Here is a 22,139-nt window from a genome sequence, read left to right as displayed (position 1 = left end):
TCTCTGGATATTCCACCATATTTTGATCCAAAATGCTTTTATCTCTCTGCATGACCACCAAATATGATAATAGGAAGCATCCTTATAACCACATCTCCAACATTTAGGTTGCACGTCAGGGTACATAAGAGACATTTTTTGTGGATCAAGGTGCCATCTATAAAACATTTTATAAAAATTCTCCCTAAGGTTCTGTGCTTGTGTAAATTTGACATTTCTCACCCAAATGGTTTCCCAAATGTCCAATGAGACTGGGACACCAAAATTCTGCGCCCATCTAATCATACAATCTTTAATTAATTCCGTTTCTGAGTCCATTTCAACTAATACCCCATAAATTCTCTTGATATGGGTTTGTCTTTGATCCTTGACTTGCTTAATAAGATTTCCATCTTCTCTAAGAAAACCCAATTTACAATCCACCTTCCATTTATCTACTAGTTGCCTATATTGAAACCAAGAATAAATAATATTTTCTTGCGCTAAATCTTCCCGTATTCTTAACTGCCAGTTTTGCCCATTTATAATTTATTGAGTTTCCATGTTGCTATGCAACTACTCTAAAAAGGAAATTGATATTAGTGGGTGTGCCTAATGTTTTTTTATCCTGTGCTGCTTAGGTTAATGAGTATATTCAATCTTTAAGCTGGCTATGATTAAGCACCTACAGCTCTTTTTTGCTTCTGTCATTTTAGATCTAGATTAAATTCCAATTTCCTCACTTCCAGAAATTGTCATCCTGTTTATTTTCCCATCTGTAAATTATATGAGCCCTGACTATACTAGTTATTGGAACTTTCCTTTGGGATGTTTCTGATACAGTTTATTTTTTGCAGTTTGTTTTACAGTATGTTTTTCTGTTCTTGGTAAGAATTAAGGGCTTCTATCTTCAGTTGAGCCTTGTAGTTGAGCAGCAGCATAGTTGGCCAGAAATTCCATGCAGATGAACGATTGAGCTGTTGGAAGAAGGACTTCAAATACCAAGGAGCTGCTAGAAAGAAACTAAGACCATTTATTTGTATTCAACGTAATGCTAATACAACTTTTTATTTTTTTCTATATTAGCCCTCATTAATTTAATAAAATCCCTGTGGATTCTTTCTTAAGTTTTTCTTTTCCTGTCAACTGTACTGGTATGCTTCTGAATGGAAGTTGCAGGATACCCAGTGTTAGTTTTATGATATGGGTGACCATATCAGGTATTTGTTGCTATTTAATTTGAGAAAAGATGAGATAATGAGCAAAATATGAGAATTTTTGACCCTAAAAATTAGATGCTGTTTTAGTACAGTAGGCTATATTCAGGCTTTGTATACTCAACATTGAAATCATACCCTTGTGCACATATACACTGCACTAAAAATAGGAATAACATTGTTAAACCTAAACCAAAGTAGCACATAAAGTATACTATTAGCATGAATCCACATAGCCATATATGGTATCTATCTTCTGAGCATATGAATATTCTGAAGAAAAAAAGGAAGTTCATGTACAGAGGTATTTTAGTTTCTTTTTTTAAAGCTGTTTTGTGGAATAAATGTGAACATTATCTTGGTTATAAATTGGAAAAAAGGTTTTTTTTTTTATAAAATCTTATAACATATAAGCACAGATTAAGAACCAGCAGTCCTTGAAAGGTTGGAGACAATGAAACAGTGATGAACTTTTGGGCTGAATGGCTGTGGTCTAGTTTTATTTTGTCTTGATATTTTGACAGCAACTGCATGACATTTTCAGGGACAGGGGGAATTGCTTTGTGATGAGCCTCTGGGCAGTTCACAGCAGCTGATCTGGGCTGATTGAGCACTTGATTTGGACTTGTCAACTGATAGTAGGCATCCAAAGAAGTTGGTTCCTGATTGATTCCTCATCTTTAATATATAGTGATTACTCCATAGACGTATTAACAAGTCATATTTCTGCCTCATATGTCATAATAGGACAAATCCAGACCACGTTGGTAAATCTAAGTACCTCTGTCCAATTCATATACATCTTTAAAATCTCAATAAGTATTATTTCAAACCATGCAGCTTGCACTAGCAACTGAAAGAAATTTTTAAATTTACATTTATAACTTCAAAAACCTGGGTAATATTGTTCAATAACTTTTCTATGTTGAGAAAATTGCTTGAAAATTCCCACATGTATATATCCTCCTCCTCTTCCTCCCCCTCCCTATTTTTACATGTCATAAAAGAAGAATGGAAAAAAGACATCTAATAATTTGAGATGCATCAAATTGTGGATTTAATCCATGCAAAACATTCTTTATTCTATCACTGAGCCATGTTTTCTCCTTTATAGTACAGAGAACTATATAATAGATCCTCCAAGAGTTCCTTGAGCAGATGGGCTGCTATATAAATTTTTAAATAAGTGAATAAATAAATAACAATTGTGAAGGACTCTAATTTGTTCTGGAATTTAATGCTTATAAACTTTTTGTAAAAACCTGCGAATATAATTCTCTTAAAGCAGCAATTATTCAAGAACAACAGAATACAATTTAAGATTAAAGATATGAATTGAGTGAATTGTGACTATAATTATTTTGTGATGTATGTGTACTAGAAGACATTATATTGCAGTGTGATAATACAGGTAATCCTGGATTTAAGATCACAATTGAGCCCAAGTTTCTGTTTCTAAACAAGACAGTTATTAAGTGAGTCATGTCTCATTTTACAACCTTTTTGCCATAGTTGCTAAGCAAATCACTACAGTTGTTAAGTGAATTATGCATTCGTTAGGTGAACCTGGGTTTCTCCATTAACTTTATTTTTCAGAAGCTTCCTAAGAAGGTTGCAAATGACAGTCCCAAGAACCCAGGTTGCTGTAGCTATTGTAAATGCATGCCAGTTGCCAAGCACCCAAAGTTTGATCACATCACTGTGGGGATGTTGCAAGGTCATAAACATGAAAACTGGCCATAAGTCACTTTTTTCAGGGCCATTGTAACTTTGAATGGTCATTAAATGGATGGTTGTAAGTCAAGGACTACGTGTATGTTGTAATTCAATATAGGAGTATGTGTTCTGAAAAAATGAGGAAAGAAAACCTTATTCTCTATTATTACTATATCAGAACTTATATTCTTTGTCCCATTATGTATCTTGGGTATCTGCACAGGAGGGATAGAAAAGTAAATTGTTTCTTTAATTTGCAATATATGATTACAGACATTGCAATAAAGGACAGCTATGTATGCCTATTCAAAAATGAATTCCATTAAATCATGTAGGATGTATTCTCAGTAAGTGTGGATTTTTTTTGCCAAGGTGTTGTTGTTGTTTTTACGTATGGATATGGGAAATTAAAACAGAATTCCTGCTTTATAGATTCTAGCTAGGTGTTTTTGAGCCAGTTGCTTTCATTCAGTTCTAGGAAGAAGGCTATGGTAAACCATTTCTGAAAATGCTATCAAGAAAACTTCAAAGAGTTATCCATGCATGCATGCACATATGCACACAAAATAAGACAAAATAAATTGAACATACGATAATTTGAGTTTCTTTTCCCCCTATCTGGTCAATTACTATGGCATCTGCACTACAGAGAAATTTAATAGACCTGGAATTCAAGATAGAATTCATCTGTTGGACTTCTTGCAACTAAATACAAATTTAAATTGGAGAGACATTAGAATAGCTTATTTTAAGGGGTGATTCAGAGACAGTATTTCTTCTAGTTCAGCAGCTCCCAACCTTTTCTATACCCCGCACCCCTAGAACGCTTCTGATATATTCTTGTACCCCTTACAAAAGTTCGAAATAACGGCAACAAATTATGCATATACACTAATCTCGCACCCCCGGTTGGAAACCCCTGTTCTAGTTCATGGATTTTATAATTTTATAATCTAAGAAACCAAACACCACTTTGTATAATTCTTGAAGTGTATCACATTGGTCTTAATTTATCCCTTTTATGTTTTGTGTTGTCTTGTGGTAAATATTCTTATCAATCTTGGGCTACACTGCCTTGCGATTCATTTTGTCTTATTTATGTAAGATCAAACAGCTTTTCAAAGCTCTCTGTGAGAGAGGTGTATGATTTGTAATAAATGACAAATACAAATTTTCAATGTTATGAATTATGATGTATTATAGTGCAGAGTTTTTCAACCAGTGGTACGGGTACCACCTATGGTACATTGGCACTTGGCAGGTGGTACGCGACCATCGTAGAAAAGTGGTAGCGGGGGAGGGGAATGAGCTGAACGGTGGCAGCACCGCACAAGTCTGAGCGAGAGACAGCTGGTGCTGCAGGGCTGTCAGGGCTCAGTGGAAGCGCCAGGATCAGTGCTGTTTTCCAGCTGATCGGCACTTCTTTGGGGCAGTCAGGGCTCAGCCGAAGCGCCAGGATCAGCGCCAGGTTCCAGCTGGAGCTCGGCGCTCATCCTGGCGCTTCCGCTGAGCCCTGAAGAAGCACCAACCAGCTGGAAAGCAGCATTGATCCTGATGCTTCTGCTGAGCCCAGAAGAAGCGCCGATCAGCTGGAATGTTGCAGCATCTCCAGGGTCTTGTGATTTACATTCAGATGCTTGGCAACTGATTCATATTTAAGATGGTCACAGTGTCCCAGGGTCATGTGAAGTGACCAAAACCTGCTGCAACCACCCAGTAGACGGGGGGAATAAAAACCAAATACCCCCCACCCCACCCCCGCTGCCAATCCTCAATAGAAATGCTCACAACAATGAAAACCTCGGACAGGAGGAAGAGCGCCACCGGGTGGGCAGGCAGGTGTCTTACTCGGCTGTGGCTTGGGGGGCACTTTTTTCAGTGCCATTGTAATTTCAAACAGTCACTAAGCGAACTGTTGTAAGTTGAGGACTACCTGTACTTTATCACTTTTTTCCTTTTTTTTTGGGTCATCAAGTTTTTGATACCTTGCTAGGCAACTGGTGGTACTCGGATGTTGCCATATCCTAAAAGTGGTACAATGGGTGAAAAGGTTGAAAAGCCCTGTTATAGTGGACTAATTTCTGTGTTAGAATTTGTAGCACATATGGAAAAGGAAAAGGATACCATTGAATTTTAGTTTAGTTTAGTGCTCCAATCCATGTGGGATACTGAGCAGCTTGCAGTAAGATAGAGATGTTGATTAATAATATCAATGAGAAAGCAAAAAAGCCAAAGCAATAATGTCTTAGGGAACAAATAGCAGCATTCCAGCCTATAACAGACATGTGCCCCTCATCTCTATTCCCAAGGCTCTCTGGAATAGCCAAGTTTGATGCCTTCCCAAAAAAACAAGTAAGGTGGCAGTCAATTGCACAACTGTTGATTTGCTTTCCTTTTGTACAGATTTTCTCCTCCCCAAGCTATGATTTGCTTGCTTGTATTATTTCCCCTTCGTGTGCTTAGTTGTCCATTAAAACTGCTTTCAAGTGGGAAATTGATTACTTCTGAATGGGATGCACTTGTGTTTAAGAATTGTAATTTTGACATTAACATATTAATACCTCAGTTTATGTTTTGAGAATAATTATAGATAAATAAAATAGTAGAAATTACCTTAGTCTTTTTTTTTTAGAAAGTATGTGGTGCATATTGAAACTCTGCAGATTTCTATTTATTATAAAGAAAATAAAAGTGTATATTTAATAATTAAAGATGAAAGTAAATTTCAAATTACTAATTGTAGACTATTTCAAATGTTTTTATATTTTTATTAGCAAGCTTAAAAAGCTCAGTGAAGACAGCTTGACTAAACAGCCTGAAGAAGTATTTGATGTCTTGGAGAAGCTTGGTGAAGGGTATGTACAATTTTGTATGTGTAGAGATGTACGGATAGCTAGGGAAAATTAAAACATGTATCATGCAAACACGGTGGAAAATAGTGAGCTTGATCTTGAGTTGAAAAATCTTCCATATTTGGACTGATGCCTACATCCAGCTAGCCTAATGAGATTTGTGTATAGGTAGTCCTTGCTTAACTATCCTAATTGGAACCGGAAACTTTCATCATTAAGCAATGTGGTTGTAAGTCAAAACATCATATGATTGCGAGTATTTGTTAGTAGTTCTGACAGTTCCAGTTTTCATCATTAAGCAAGGATCTTACATGACTGCAACTTGCAACGTTTTGTCAGTTCGTCCCTTGACTTTGCTTGTCAGAAATCGACAGAGAAGGTTGTAAATTGTAGTCATGTGATTAGGTGCTTCAGAGGTGGTAACTACAAGGACTGATCTTAAGTACCATTTGTTCAGTTCTGTTGTAAGTTTGAATGGTCACTGAATGAGTGATCATATATATATATTCTAAGTTAACTAATATTTTCCACAGATCCAGTTATAATTGTGGGAAACCTACCATGCTGCTGTATTCCCTTGTTCATTGGAAAAGCGCTCCAGAAGCATATAACTTTGAAGACTGCTTTCTCTCTCCCCATTTCAATATTTGTCTATCTTGCACCTACTATAGAAGAGAAAGATGGATGAAGACAGAGACAGTAGGATCTGTAGCAGCAGTTAAAACTGTAATAACACCAATCCCAATGGAGCCATTGCAGGGGACTTTTAAGCATTCTTTGCAATGACTAGGAAGGCATTTACAATGATTGTTGGAATATAAGTAATTGCATGCTCATTGTGGTCAGCCTTTCCATGGGGTTAGCTGTGCCGTGTGAGCACTGGTTCTTTCAGAGGGAGAATTCCTGGCATTACCAATTTAAATTTGTCCTGTAGCCTTATTTTTCTTTACAATACATACTTTTTCCTTGGCTGATGTAGTTTATGTTTATTGATATATAGGGGATCCTCAGACCACACTTTGAGAACTGTGTTAGATAAATGTTAATTCTGATTAACACTTTTTAATTAAAAAAGTGAAGAAAATAATTAAGAAAAATAATTAACATTAAGTGAATTCTGGTATTATGCAAGTGGAAATTTGTTTACATGATAATATTTTTTTCCTTCCTTCCCTGTGAAGCCTCCTCCCCTTTAAAACCTGCTTTGAGGCCTGGAGGGATTTGGAGCATACGTGACAGTAGATGAAGCTGTGGCAAGAGAAGATATCGTGCTATTCTTATTAGCTGAAATTAGTTGTTTTTTTCTAGATAAGTTCTAGTTAAGTTCCCAAATGAATGAAATACTATTGAACTTCTTTTTCCAGTTAATATAATATTAAAGTTTTTAAAAATCAGCTTTCTTGCAGCCTTTTGGAAATGTTTTACTAATGAATAAAATAGCAATAGCACTTAGACTTATATACTGCTTCACAGTGCTTTACAGCCCTTTCTAAGCGGTTTACAGAATCACCATAAGGCCCCCAACAATCTGGGTCCTCATTTTACCTCAGAAGGATGGAAGGCTGAGTCAACCTTCAGCCGGTGAGATTTGAACTGCTGAACTGCTGGCAGCCTGACAGTCAGCAGAAGTAGCCTGCAGTACTGCATACTAACTGCTGCACCATCACGGCTCATATAGAAAATACAAAGAAAGCTGCTGCAAAATCTTTATCTGAATATTCTTTTTGATGTGATATACTGAAATATTGATTTAATTTACCCCTGTTTAATGGATGTCAGCTACAGTAAACCAAATTCCATCTGGATATCCTCTTGAAATAATGAATAATTCTGTTGCACCTAAAGTAGTCCAGATGAGCAATTGCATCTACATTAACTTTACTGCATCCAGGGTGATTTAACATATACAAAAAAATGTACATTGGACTATAGTGAGTGATAAATATGAAAAAAATATGTTGAGGTTTGTTCATATAGTGACAATCACATTGCAGACCAAATATATAGGGAAGAGAAAAGGAAAGACCAAACATCATGGTTGGAAGAAATTGATGAGGTCCTCCAAAAAAGAAGAGGTGAGAAGTTTAAAGAGTAAAAGGAATGAAGTAATATATGGACATAATGAGAGGAGAAGTGATTTGCAAGAATAGAAAGACATAGACAGGTATAGGAAATTGTATTGATTCAAACTAGATTTAGCTGTACATCCTGTTCTTTTTATGTCTTTATTTTTTTAAGTTAAAAATTATGTTCTTCTTTTCTGTGTTTAACATATTACCCTAAAACAGGGGTAGGCAACCTTGGCTCTTTTATGACTCGTGGACTTCAACTCCCAGAATTCCTGAGCTCTTGAAATAATGGAAAGTGTGTACAAAAAGCCTAAAAGCTAAAACTTAAGAAAAGATGTGTGCACTCTTCACATCCTATTGATTTGCATATTAGTTGTTTGATTGCTTATGTGCCATCAAGTCAGTGTCAACTCTTCGCGACTATATGCAGACAGCTCTCAACTTAAAACCATTTGTTTAGTGATTGTTTAAAGTTACAGTGGCGCTGAAAAAAGTGACTTATGATTGTTTTTCACATTTATGATCACTGCAGTACCCCTATGGTCATGTGATCAAAATTTGGGTGCTTGGCAACTGGCATGTATTTATGAAGGTTGCATTGTCCCAGGGTCATGTGATCACCATTTGTAACCTTCTCAGCTGGCTTCTGACAAGCATAATCAATGTGGGGAATCTATGCTTAAGAGGGAGGCACTTTTCCAAAAGCAGTAATTTTAATAGGGTTGCTAGGAATGTATTCGGATATCCAAGCTTATTCTCCTAGCAATTCTGAAAAAGTAATATCAAAGCTTTATAGATTGCTGGTTTCTTCCTGCCATTATACTCCCCACTGGTTACTAAAAGAGGAGAGGCGTTATTTTCCATTGTTTTGCTGAACAGGAACTGACAGCAAAAATAAACAGGCAGCTAGTGCAAAATGAAAGTAATTAACAAAGTATATGTACGGTTGTGTAACAATATACAATGGATATGTAATGAAAAGCCATATTGAACTCTGATGGCGATGCAAGCTCATTTATTCTTCCTCTTGTACTACATAACTTTGGAGTTAACGTGTATAAGCAGTAAATGTTTTTATTGAAAAAACTATTGGAATCAATGGCTTGAGTGGGCATGGTGATTTTATTAATAATGGCATAAATTAATATTTCCCTTTCAGGTCTTATGGCAGTGTATTTAAAGCTATTCATAAGGAATCTGGACAAGTTGTAGCAATTAAGCAAGTCCCTGTTGAATCAGATCTACAGGAAATAATTAAAGAAATTTCTATAATGCAACAATGTGACAGGTAAGGATCAATTTATAATGCAAATTCAGCCATTAAAAAATTATTAGATAGTGATTTTTCACTTATTGGTTATAGTCGAATGGATAAAATGAACTGATGAAGGGTAACAGGGTGAAAAGACAGTTGTTGCAATTTTTCTTGGTTTTATGAAAAGTTTTAAATGTTTAGTTCTGGGAAATGTTGTGCATATGATAAAGAATTATAGAATTCAAAGGGGCAATTTAGATCTTTGAGACCAATTCACTGTTCAGTGCAAGAAAACAGAATTAAAATATTTTGTGTCAGCTGCTTGAACACAGCCAGTTAAGGGAGACTATTACCTTCCTAGGTAATTGATTCTATTTGTGTCCATCTTAAAGTGTGCAACTTTTTACCAATCATTCTTAAAATCAGGTTAAAAAAAAAGATGAAGAAGTCAAAAAAGATGAAGTCCATGTGGATTTTACTCTGCTAGTCGTTGCTGACTATAGGGGGTGGTACTCATCTCTGTTTCAAGGCCATTGAGCCAGCGCTGTCCGAAGACATTTCCACGTCATGTGGCCAGCATGATGTCATGGAGTGCTATTATTTTCCTACCAAGTGGTACCTGTTTATTTACTTTCCTACCAAAGTGGTAGTCACATTTCCATGCTTTTGAACTGCTAGGTTGGCAGGAGCTCAGGTGCTCAGATCTCAAACCTGGGCTACCGGCTTTCCAGCCAACAAGCCCAGAGTCTTAACTATGTTGCCCCTTAAAATCAAGAGGAAGATAAATATTGAAATGAAATAACCAGTAAAAGAAATGTGTGTGCATAAATAAAAAAGCTGTTGTCTTATGAAATATAGTATTACCGTATTTTCCGGTGTATAAGGCGACCCGGCGTATAAGACGACCCCCGACTTCGGTGCTGAGTCACATGCCTAGAAAGTCGTCTTATACGCCGGAAACTACTGTTATTTCCGGTGTATAAGACGACTCGGCGCATAAGACGACCCCCGACTTTGGCGCTGATTTCAACGCTTTCGAAAGTCGTTTTATACGCCGGAAAGTACGGTATGTAAGGTGGGGTAGGAATACCTATGAACTCACTTAATCAGGAGATAGGTGTATGCATGCTTGGGAATGATTTGGAAGAAATTTTGGGGCTTCATGTCAGCACAGTATTTGCCTCTTCTACTTCCATCATTTTTTCAGACCACCATCTGTACCTGAAAACAATGTGGCTGCTTTAAGAGTCAGATTAATTTTAATGATTCCTTAAGGCATCTGCAAATTTTTACAGGGTCACATATAGCTTGAAAAATAATGGCCTGTTTTAATGGGTGAAAGAGAGATATTGTGCTTACACTTTTTACAAAACCATTTTTAAATGGGCAGAACTGTACCATTTAGTATGCTCCATATACAATGGCTCTCAATTTAATGTTATTTAATGGAAACGTTATTTATGTTCAATGTGTTTATATCAGATTAGGAATTATACTGTAATTTTGGTAAATATGATTTTCAAATAAATGCTTAGATTTTTATTTATTAACTGAGACAAACACTGAGGATAATAAAGCAAAGAGAAAAAAGCTAATATATTAACATGCAGAAGTTTCTGACACCATAGCAGAGTTATTTGTGTAAGAGTAACATTGGAGCTTTGTAAATGGTTCTTCAGATAGATTGCAAAGATAGACAATATAGTACAAAGGATTAAGTGGGGTTTCTTTACATGCCAAAGTTGGCAGTGATTTATAGGTGATGAACAAAGATAAGGGTGTGCCCTTAGTAAAATATTGGTGGATTGCTCCCTTGTAAAATATTTGCAGGGAGAAAAAACTCTTTCTCTTTTGAGGTTTGTTTTATATCAGTAAAGATCTTTATGGACAAATTGCAAATGCTCAAAAACACACAGTAGTTAAAGTAAGACTAACAACCTGACTTAGAAAATTGGAAGAAAACTACTTGACTCTAAATTTTTAAATATCATATACTTCAACAGTTCTTTAATCAGTCCTTTTATTGCAGGTTGTTAATTTTTAGAGTAAGGTTGTCAGAATTTGTTAGGGTGATGGTCCCAAAGTATTGTATCTTAGGAATAACACAGTTGTAAGGTGGAAGGTTTAAAGTCTACTATATATCTCTGATAAGAATGTTACAGTACTTTTATTTAGAGTTAGGTATTTTATTTAGAGTTAAATCCGATGGGGGTGGATGTTCATTTAACAGTGTTGAGAAGTCATGATGGTATTAGTATGAGATAGTAATAGATGCACCTAATTTGATAATAAAATAAAAAAACAGAGGTTTCCTCTAACTTGAAAGTCCCTAGGTTCAGGAATTTGGAAGCTTTAAATTCTGCCATTATCCAATATTTGTTGTCTGATTGCTTTAAACACTGGAGGGATGGACTCAATTTCTGTTAAGTTGGAGTACAGTTTACCTAGCCAGAAACTGTTAAAGCTGATGAGCTGGTATTCTGCCGAGCTTCAGGCATGATTTGTTTTTTTCCCAACTCTACTTGGAGATTGAAATAATGGTCTTAGGGCCCTCTGCATACAAAGCAGGTGTTTTTGCTCAAGATAATTTGGCAGTCAAATAAATATTTTAGGGAGCATTTTGAACAAAGTCAGTTAATTGTGAATTGTGGACAAACATGCACCTGGAACTCCCTTGCTGATTAGAAATTGGGAATGACAAAGGGTGTTGTGCATAAGGTTTCTTTGGTATTAGTGTGATGGTTGAGGCAGTTGATCAGTAATGGTACTGGAAGCTATATACAGAAGCATTCAATCTGTAGACTCAGTATATTGCCTGGATTACAAACCTCATGCTAAATTCTGGATTACTTTCTGGATTTTCCTAATAACATTTTTTGGGAAAAACTCAAAAGTTTGTACAATCATGTGGGTCATCTGATTGTTCCTAATGAGGAAATTGGCTCTCTCTCTTCTAAGTAAATATATCTGCTCATACAGATTTTTGGATGGTGGTAGACTTGTTTTTATCTTCAAAAAAACCCACCTACTTTTCAAATTGCACTTACTTGGAAGTGTGTATGGATACTTTTCAGTTGAGAATATTTCCCTTTCTCTTTTCTTATAAAAATATTTTAAAAGACGTGTTCTTATACAAATTGGTGAGTAATATGTGTTAAGAGCGTCTTATCATTCTCAAGTGCTCAGCAGTTTTTTATTCTTTGAAGATTAATATATCTTATTTAAAAACTGCAGCTGCTCAGGGAAAAGACATTGAACTGCTTTCTAACATCTTTAAAGATTAATTTCTATATGTTGACAACTATGTTTTTATGTTTAGCCCTTATGTTGTCAAGTACTATGGCAGCTATTTTAAGAACACAGACCTCTGGATTGTTATGGAGTACTGTGGAGCTGGTTCTGTCTCTGACATAATTAGATTACGAAATAAAACGGTAAGTTTTTATTTTATAAAATACTACATCTGTAATTTTTGCTCTAGGGACTTGTTTATATAGGCTCCTTGAAGTATTAACATATAGTTCCTTTAAATTCTTGAAGAAATGTTATTAGTAGAGAAGGGGATGATGTTAATTTTTGCCAATACTTTGTCAGATTTTGATAGACTGTTTCAAAAAGGGATTTAGTTTTCCTCATGCCATTTTAAATTTATTTTCTTACAAATAAGATTATACTCAGATTTTAAATGTACAAATTGTATAATTTAATTTTTACCATGCTTTAAAATTTATCTCTTAATAAGATGGAGGCAACATGTTTCATTTTGAAAATTACAAAATAAAACAACTTGTTTTGAAATTTGAGGTTTTAGATATAGTATTTTTTCTATTTATAACTAACTTTTCTTTTTGAATACACATTTTAAATGTATTGCCATGATAAAAAATTCTTAATTAAGGAGACCAAGAGTGTCTGAGAAAGATAAAGTTAGAGAATGTAATCATGTTTAAAGATATAGTTTTTCTTCAAATGGATAAATTTAATGGATGGCTTGCCTTAAGTCTTTGACTTTAATATACAACATATATAATTTGAAATAGGCTATAGAATGAAAATCCCTAAATGTTGCATATGTTTATAAACTTGAAATAATATTTATCTTTTAATTCATTCTGTAATTTGGCAAAATATATTTGGTGCAATATATATATTTTATATGTATATGTATATTATATATACATGTATATGTATATTTCATATATATATATATATATATATATATATATATATATATATATATATATATATATATATGTAGGTCTTTGGTTATTCAGGTTTTCTCTCTGCGTAAAATTGGAAGTGTCTTGGCGACGTCCCATTCGTCATCTTCAGGCCTGAATAACCAAAGACCTACATAGAAACATCCGCGAAAACCTCAGAAAACAAATATATATATATATCTGAGGGTGGTCAGATCTGTTTTGCTCCACTTGATAAATTATCGGTTGTGAATCTAAATAATTGATATTAAATAAAAAATTGTGGATTTAATCTATAAACCTAACTCCTTTGCATTTTCTAGTCTCTGAATAATGGCCATTCCAATATACTAAGAATGTTATATTCATTTAAATAAAGTTTATTTAGATAAATCTTTTTGATGTACATCAGTATATTTCTCAATTAAATTCCATCTATTGGCTGATATTGATATAAATATTTTAACATCTTAGTTCACTAATGAAGGTTCTTTATTCAAAGCGTTGGCTCGTAATGTTGAACTTTTTTAGCTGTAGTAATTTTATGTTGCTGTTACAATTGTATTGTTTCTTCCTTTAACTCTATTTACCTTTTCAGGTAAATAGAAAAATCTTTTTAATTGATCTTTTTAATTGAAGCTGATGCTGTAAAAGAGAATTATCACTTCTACCCTGATATTTTTATTGAAAAATTCCTCTACTGCTTTGGCAATCCTTCCTGATGACTTCCTCCTTTGCTAATAAAGTTATATGTAGTCTTAGTTTGTATTGCTTGCTTTATTTTTGCTTACATTTATTTTCACTTGCATGATCTGATATGATTCTGAGACCATTTTTGTGCATCATAGATGTTTAGAAAACTGAAGTGAGACTATAATCCTTGAATATATCTATCTCATATTTATTAACATTAACATTAAAAACTTTTTGGTTGTCCCTTAAGAGACACATTGTTACAAATATCTCTGCTTTTAAAAAATATTCTATCCTTTGTTCCGACTGGTATCTCTATATATATTGCTCTTAGTATTATTTTTATTATCTTAATATTATTTTTCCCTTCCTGAATTTACTTTTGAAGTACTTAATTATTGCCAGATCAAATTGTTCTTCAAATCTGGCATGTATCTTGAAGAAGCAAAACATGAAACACTTAAACCACTTAAAAAATGAATCTTGAAATCAGAGATGGCTGATTTAGAAATAACTTTTGTGGAAAATGATTTATTTCTATTGCAGTAACATCTAGGGCAGCGGTTCTCAACCTATGGGTCGCGACCCCATTTGGGGTCAATCGACCATTGTTTGGGGGTCGCCAAAGGCGGCGATCCGCCATTTTCTCCCCTCCGGGGGCGCCCCCCGCGCATGCGCGCCACACATGGGGCAGTGCCCCCATGCGCGCGCCGCCGTGCATGCGCAGAACGTTTGTGTGACAGGGGTCGCCGTCACACAAACGTTGAGAACCACTGATCTAGGGATTTTGGGTGGTATTGGCAAATTTTATTTATACAATATTATTTTATTTCATTCCATTTATATAATTTTAATTGAGTTTACCACAAAAACAGTGAGTACAATTAACCAGTGGAACAGCTTGCCTCCAGAAATCATGGACGCTCCAACACTGGAGATTTTTAAAAAGAGATTAGACAGTCACTTGTCTGAGATGGTAGAGGGTTCTCCTGCTTGAGCGAGGGGCTGGACTAGAAGACCTCCAAGATCCCTTCCAGCTCTATTCTATTCTAAAATTAAAAAAAAAATCACATATACACCACAAAATTACAAATATAGAGAAATAGTAAAGCCCAAATGAAAATTAAAGCAGAAATAGAATAAACATTTAGAAAGAATAAATGTGGTATGAAATTTTTTCAGAACATTTTGAACAATCTTAAGAAAAATAATTGGATAGCTGCATATCTATGAAACGGGTCTAATTGTGATCTTGCAATCAAATCCATCACATTGAAATTTATGTTTCACGTGTTGGTGTTCTGTAGCTCTGTATCCCAAAGTTATAGTATCTGAAGAGTTTTTCTCCTAAATTTATTAAATTTCATTTAGAATATACAGAAAATTGAATGCAATTCAAAATCCAGACATACATTCTTACGGTCTCTTAGGCATTTCTTAATGTATTTGTTTAGGTTTTTGTCTGCAGTGTTTGCTTTGTTGTTAATGTCTCTTTCTCCTTCCTGAACTTGTTCACTGATTCACAATTTTATGTAGACTCAATCCATACAGCATGAATGGGTCCTTGATAAAGTCTTGCTTTCCCTACAATTTAAAAGCATTTTGTACAGTATTTGTATGCCACATGAGTAATTTTGTGTTGTAGTTTGATTCACTGTGTTTGTATAAATGTGCAAACATAGGAATGTGAGTATACCAAAGAGAAATTTTGGTATTTTCTTTACAGCTTACAGAAGATGAAATTGCAACCATTCTTAAATCTACTCTTAAAGGACTTGAATATTTGCACTTCATGAGAAAAATACATAGAGATATAAAGGCTGGGAATATTCTCTTGAATACTGAAGGGCATGCCAAGTTAGCTGATTTTGGAGTAGCTGGACAGTTAACTGTAAGTATAAAAATAAAAGTATATTTTATATGCTAGTACACTCAACAAATATTGAAAGATAACATGTCTTTAAATAGTCAGGTTGTCGTGTTTGACTGTTTTTCTAATTAAAATCAGTTTGATATCAGTTTTATGAGGTTATTTACAGTTCATATGTGGTATATACTGGGAGAGGCAGCTTTGTCCAGAGAACTCTTGAACTGCAGCATTAAGCAGGAAAACTCTAAAGAAGGTTTAGGTGCATTGTCTCTTGAGTCTTTTTCTGTAGTGTAGGCTTTGAAAACTAAGGTTCTTGGTTAGGTACAATTGCTGCATTATTATTTAGGGGCAATTTTCAATGCTTTGTCCAAAAAGTGATTTCCTGTATTGATCCAGATTGTCGGGGGCAATATTTTGACATTATAAACTGCTCAGAGAGTGTTGTAGAGCATTATGGAGCAGTATGTAATAATAATAATAATAATAATAATAATAATAATAATAATAATAATAATAATAATAATAAAGTTGGAAGGGACTTGGAGGTCATCTAGTCCAACCCCCTGCTCAGGCAGGAAACCCTATACCATTTCAGACAAATGGCTGTCCAGTCTCTTCTTAAAAACTTCCAGTGTTGGAGCATTCACCACTTCTGGAGGCAGGTTGTTCCACTGGTTAATTGTTCTAACTGTCAGGCAGTTTCTCCTTAGTTCTAGGTTGCTTCTCTCCTTGCTTAGTTTCCACCCGTTGCTTCTTGTCCTGCCTTCAGGCGCCTTGGAAAATAGCTTGACTCCCTCTTCTTTGTGGCAGCCCCTGAGATATTGGAAGACTGCTATCATGTCCCCCCTCGTCCTTCTCTTCATTAAACTAGACATACCCAATTCCAGCAGCTGTTCCTTACATGCTTTAGCCTCCAGTCCCCTAATCATCTTTGTTGCTCTTCTCTGTACTCTTTCTAGAGTCTCAACTTCTTTTTAATATCGTAAATCTAAGTGCTATTGCTGTTGCTAATGATCGTAATGTAAACAGTTTAGTGCAGGACTGTATTGAACAAATTGATTTAAACATTTGGATGATAAACTATTAAAGAAAAACCTTTGATAGTTGTTGATAAGTGTAGGTTCAGTGGATGCTTCATGATTATAGAGTGGCTGATGTGATTTTCTTTCCATGCAGGTAGCGTGTTGAGCTATCATCACTCCAAAAATGTTGTACATTTTGTGTTAAGTTAAAAAAATGTTTTACAGGATACAATGGCAAAACGCAATACTGTCATAGGTACTCCATTTTGGATGGCTCCAGAAGTAATACAAGAAATTGGTTATAACTGTGTGGCAGACATCTGGTCCCTTGGTATTACTTCAATAGAAATGGCTGAAGGAAAGCCACCGTATGCTGATATTCATCCAATGAGGGTAAGAAACAGAAATTGTGAGTTTTTCTATAATTAGAAAAACTTTGTACACTGTTTTCATTGAAAAGTAGAAGCAGTATTTGGCTAAGCTGACTCTTTTTTCTGCAATTGTTACAGTGACATAGGGTGTTAAAGTATTTTATGCTATGCTTCTGATATTTAAATAAAAGAATGTTTTCAAACAGGGTCTGGGAAAAAATAATAGCTGCTTTAAATTGTGTAATGCATTTTAAGTGTGCAACTATTTTTCAAAATGCCATTTATTGTTATTCCTTTTTGACATTTGCTTTAAGTGTTAGCTAATTTTGACATTTTTGGAGTTGTCACTTTGATACAAGCACAACTAGCATTCCCAAGGGTTAGTAATTTTACCCATTCAGCACAGTTTTTAAATATCATAGCTGATAAATATTGTGGGTTTTTTCAAAGGTTAGGGATGGAGGTGCCATTTTATGTGATATTGGCAAGTTGTTCTTTCTTGAGCTGATAGGCATTATTTAATTCAGAATTAGAAAGGACACTAATTGTTATCAATAGTCTCAGATATTAAACTGTCGCTACGAGAGAGAGAGAGAGAGAGAGAGAGAGAGAGAGAGAGAGAGAGAACTTTACATATTTTTTAACTCTAAACACAAGACTTCACATATTTTTGTTGGGCCATTATTTCCTCCAAAATCATTTGTATAAGTCTCATCACATGAGGGAGTATGGTTTAAACACCTACTGTTTTAACCTTGGACAAAAGCTTTAAATCTATGCTGTTAAAGACATTATTTCTAACATTTAGTTTCTGCTTGATTGCAATAGTAGGAACATACTGTATTGTATGAATCCAGCAGCTGTGGTTTGTAAATCATAGTTTATTGCTTAGTGCAATGTCGGAACCCAACTAGTGGACAACTATGAACCAACAATTCATAATAAGGCATATTAGAAATAGACAACATTCACATTAATGCAGAATATTGTCTGTAATGGTTAAACAACACTTTTTATTTAATAAAAACTTTTTATTCTTCTACATTTATCTTTTTACTGTTTGTAAACTGTGCAGTTGCCTTATTTGTCAGAAGGTGGCATATAAATGAAATAAATAACATGTTTTCTTGAGAATATCTGGAATAATTTTAACATAGTTGCTTATAAGAGGCACTAAATGATGAAAAGAATTATATTATTAAACATATTTCTTTTAGTATGAAATAGCTACTTTTAACTAAAGGGTCAATTTTTCAAACTGACAGATTGCGAAACTTTTTAATCCTTGTAATCAAATTTATTAAAGGGCAAAACCATTTTTTAAAAAACAATTCTCTTTTACGCACAACACATGTTCTTGTTAATAATTTGTGTTCTGGTCTTTAAGGGCTTGTATGCAGTTAATATTCTTTTGTATATTTGATACCCCATAGTTCTTCTTAATTTTTATTAGTGACTTGTTACAGTGGTTAAGAAGAACTACACAGATTTTAGTTGTGATAGTTTTCCCAGTGTTATATGATCCAACTTCATAAGATTCCTGGACATATGTGGATGCTTTTCTATTTTGTTTTAGTTAAGACATTCAATTGATATAGGCAAGCATGAAAGCTTGGGCAAACTTTCATTGCTTTTTCTGGATCTTGCTTAGATTCTGTGGTATTTATGTAAAACACTGTTTTGTTACTTGGGAATGCATGTTGAAGTTATTCTGTATGCTATTTTGCTGTAGGCTGGTTGGCGCTGCCACAAAGGTAATGCTTTGTCAGTAGGCCATTTCCTTGTCAATTGCATTTACAGTCTAATAGAGATATTACATGACTTTTTAAACAAGTGTTTTGGCAGGGGCGGAAATAGCAGATTCCATGCAAACAAGCATAGCTTCCTCTTTCTAACCACACACTAGCTCCTAAAGGAGTTATGCTAAAATTTGTGCAAAGGTAAGAAAAGGATTTCGGGTTGAAAGACACTATTAAAAGAACTTTAGGGCTACGGTTATGGGAATATGCATCCATTCTTTATATAAAGAGAACACATTCTTGTGGCTGGCAAAGTGGTGACAATCAAAGTGCTGTAAACTGGTTGTAAAGTTTTTTCGTATTTCTGCAAATTTTTGATTCATAATGGATTTTAAAGATTAATTTACAGTTATATTCTACTTTTCCTTCCATAGCCTAAAGTAGGGATGCATAATGATCTATCCCTTTTATTTTTCTCTCTGTGGTGAGAGTTATACAAATGTTATTAGTATGTAAAGCAGTGATTGACCCAAAGTCAGCTTGTGAACTACTGTAGCTGAGGGTAGCTCACAAAGTTGGGTCCTCTTCATGCTACTCCAAAACCTTCACCACTGCACTCTGCTAGTTTGTTGGAGATTATGTTCTAAATTAAAACAAAATTCCAAGATTCAGGCAGATGTAATGACAGCTGCTTAAATATGTTTAACATATTTAAACTAAGACTGGACTGGGTATTTGTGTCTTGAACAACATTTGCATGAATAGTGAAAATCGAAATTCTTTCCACTTGAACTTTCTTTTCCCCAAGCATTTTTCTGCTCGAACAGTGCTGCATACCAGTGTTGCATTTATATTGGGAGAAAAGTGTTTTGAAGAGAAATATTATGGGGGGTATAAATTCGGGCAGGGAATCACCTATTTGACATTTCATTTTTCTATAAGACATCTTCTGATATTAAGGTTAATGCCTGCATACATGTAATGTTTCAAAGGTCATGTTAATAGACAAATTTGATAGTAAAAACACACACTACTTCAAAATGCTCTTAAGCATATGTATGTGTGCTCATGTGCTTGTATGTATGTGTGCATATTCACACAAACACATTCCATATATATAGTTCCCATATGGATAATTCTGGAAAACCCAAAATGGCAAAGCATACTTTGATGAATGAATTTCATATATGCATTGTGTCTGGATGTAAGACATTCATACAAGTTCTATACCAAGAATTAAGGAATATAGAATCTATATCAACCTGCAAGTATTTAGGATAGCAAAAAATAGAGGGAAAGCCTCTGAAGCCCAATTGGAACCTAACTCTGGAATAACTTAATGTTCCTTCCTTTATTCTTTAAATTACACCCACATCAGCTTTCCAAAAAGGCTTCAACCCTGGTGGTGCTCCAAGGAAAGATTGCCAGCCTTTTGTATAAGCAAGCTAGCATTGCAAATTTGCCCCCTCCCCTAATTTATTCTGTTTTGTCTTGAGAGAGGCTTGTAATGCAATATCTTGAAAATATATCCAGCATTTGCCTTTATTGTGTTCTGTGCTGAAGTTGTTGGTAATGGACATGTGGACATCAGATGTTCCACAGAATACTGTAGGAAGCCAATTTGAAATGTTTCCATTTGCCTGAAGTCCAATCATGATATTTATTTTTCCATGGCACTTACCCAGATTATCCATACCTCCTGCTTAGCTTGTGTCACTGCCACCATGGACTAATCTGCTTGTGATCACCAGTTTCTTTCCAGTGTATCTTACAAGCAGCTGCCTTTCTCCAGAATTCTTGATGTTATTTATATTGCCTTATAGGTTTATCCTAGATCAGGGTATTCCATTGGAAATTGGTATCGTAATAAAAAGTGCAGGAAAAACAATGTTATCTTTGAACACTTTTGGCTGGAGTTTTCTCCTCCCCCCATTTTTTAATGACTGGGATAATATTTGGCAACTGGATATTCTTCCAAATTCTCAAGATAATGCTGAGTAATATATAACATGATTGTAATTGAAACATAAGGAAGTATATTCTTACCTTTGTTCTGCAGAGACAATTGCACCTGAAATTGTAGTTTCCTATAAAAGCTGCCACTGCAAACTGTTTACTCACATTATAACTCCTCCATTGATCTACCCCTGATTCTTTTAGAGAGGTTAATTGCTTGGAGTTAATGTTTATTGAAAAAGAGACCTATATTCCACTTTTCAATCAATTCAAAACATAGGGGAGCATGATCAACAGTATAAATTGAAATTTTTATTGATCACCTTGTGAGGTCTATATCAAAGAATGCAATATGGGAAGGTCTAATTTTGAGGATACATTTATTATTTTAAAAATATGTCAAGCATATTCTGATCAGAACTGAGCAATGATCTTAGAAAAATTTAAAAAGCACAGTAGAATTTTAAAATGATTTATTAGTAATTGGGATCACAATGTAACCATGCTTTGCTTCACTATGCATCCCTTTAGTGCTTGTATCCAAAATGAAAATATTATAACATGTTTTTTTGCACAGATCTGTACAAACTGCATTTAACATTCATAGTGTACTTTCACCTAGAGTCCTTTCCTAGATTTAGACAGGAAGAATTTTTTTTTAAAAAAGAAGCATCCTTCACAGATGTCTTTGGAGCATGGGAACCTGACTCTAGTCAAATACACTGGAGAAACACTGAGTTTGGCAAATACCATACTTCGTTCTAGTGAAAGAATAAAGACAATCCTGTCTTTTCATATGATGTTATAGAGAAACTTCAGTGGTGAGAAAGGAAAAAAAAATACTTTCTTCTTTGCTAAAGTTGTTGGTGTTTGAAACTGATTTTGCCCAGAACACAATCACTTTCCAGATTGGCTGGGGCTTTGTCTTTCTTCCTCTTTCCTGTTCTAAATGGGAAAATGCATGCCAGTCTGAAAAGAAATATAATTGACTAGGCAGAAATTTTTCATTGAGTATACAAACCAATTCCTTTGGATGAGGCTTTGCCCAGTTGCTGCAATCCTGGAAAACAGCCTTTTTGTGGGACTTAAAATGTGTATTGTTACTAAATCTAGGAAAAATATTTGAAATCTTTTATGTAGTTGTGTGTATAACTAGGAAAACATAATTGGGAATGTGTAATAGAGTAGCAGAAGGAAAGAA

The 22,139-nt window shown here is 34.7% G+C and overlaps 1 protein-coding gene across 1 annotated transcript in view; it reads left to right on the top strand.

The window, feature by feature from the left end:
• STK3 (serine/threonine kinase 3) overlaps window positions 1-22,139 on the top strand; it is a 124,526-nt gene that overhangs the window by 2,983 nt on the left and 99,404 nt on the right. The window contains exons 2-6 of the mRNA XM_039328933.1: window positions 5,687-5,767; window positions 8,993-9,121; window positions 12,408-12,522; window positions 15,707-15,871; window positions 17,098-17,265. Of these exons, the coding sequence (XP_039184867.1) occupies window positions 5,687-5,767; window positions 8,993-9,121; window positions 12,408-12,522; window positions 15,707-15,871; window positions 17,098-17,265 (658 nt within the window). The remainder of the gene's footprint in view (window positions 1-5,686; window positions 5,768-8,992; window positions 9,122-12,407; window positions 12,523-15,706; window positions 15,872-17,097; window positions 17,266-22,139) is intronic.

Source organism: Crotalus tigris, unplaced genomic scaffold (genome assembly GCF_016545835.1).
Source record: "Crotalus tigris isolate CLP2741 ecotype Arizona unplaced genomic scaffold, ASM1654583v1 scf7180000024384.25900115:4084858, whole genome shotgun sequence".
Taxonomy (NCBI): domain Eukaryota; kingdom Metazoa; phylum Chordata; class Lepidosauria; order Squamata; family Viperidae; genus Crotalus; species Crotalus tigris.
The sequence above is the reverse complement of the archived record's forward strand: the minus strand, read 5'-3'. Positions and strand labels throughout refer to the sequence as shown.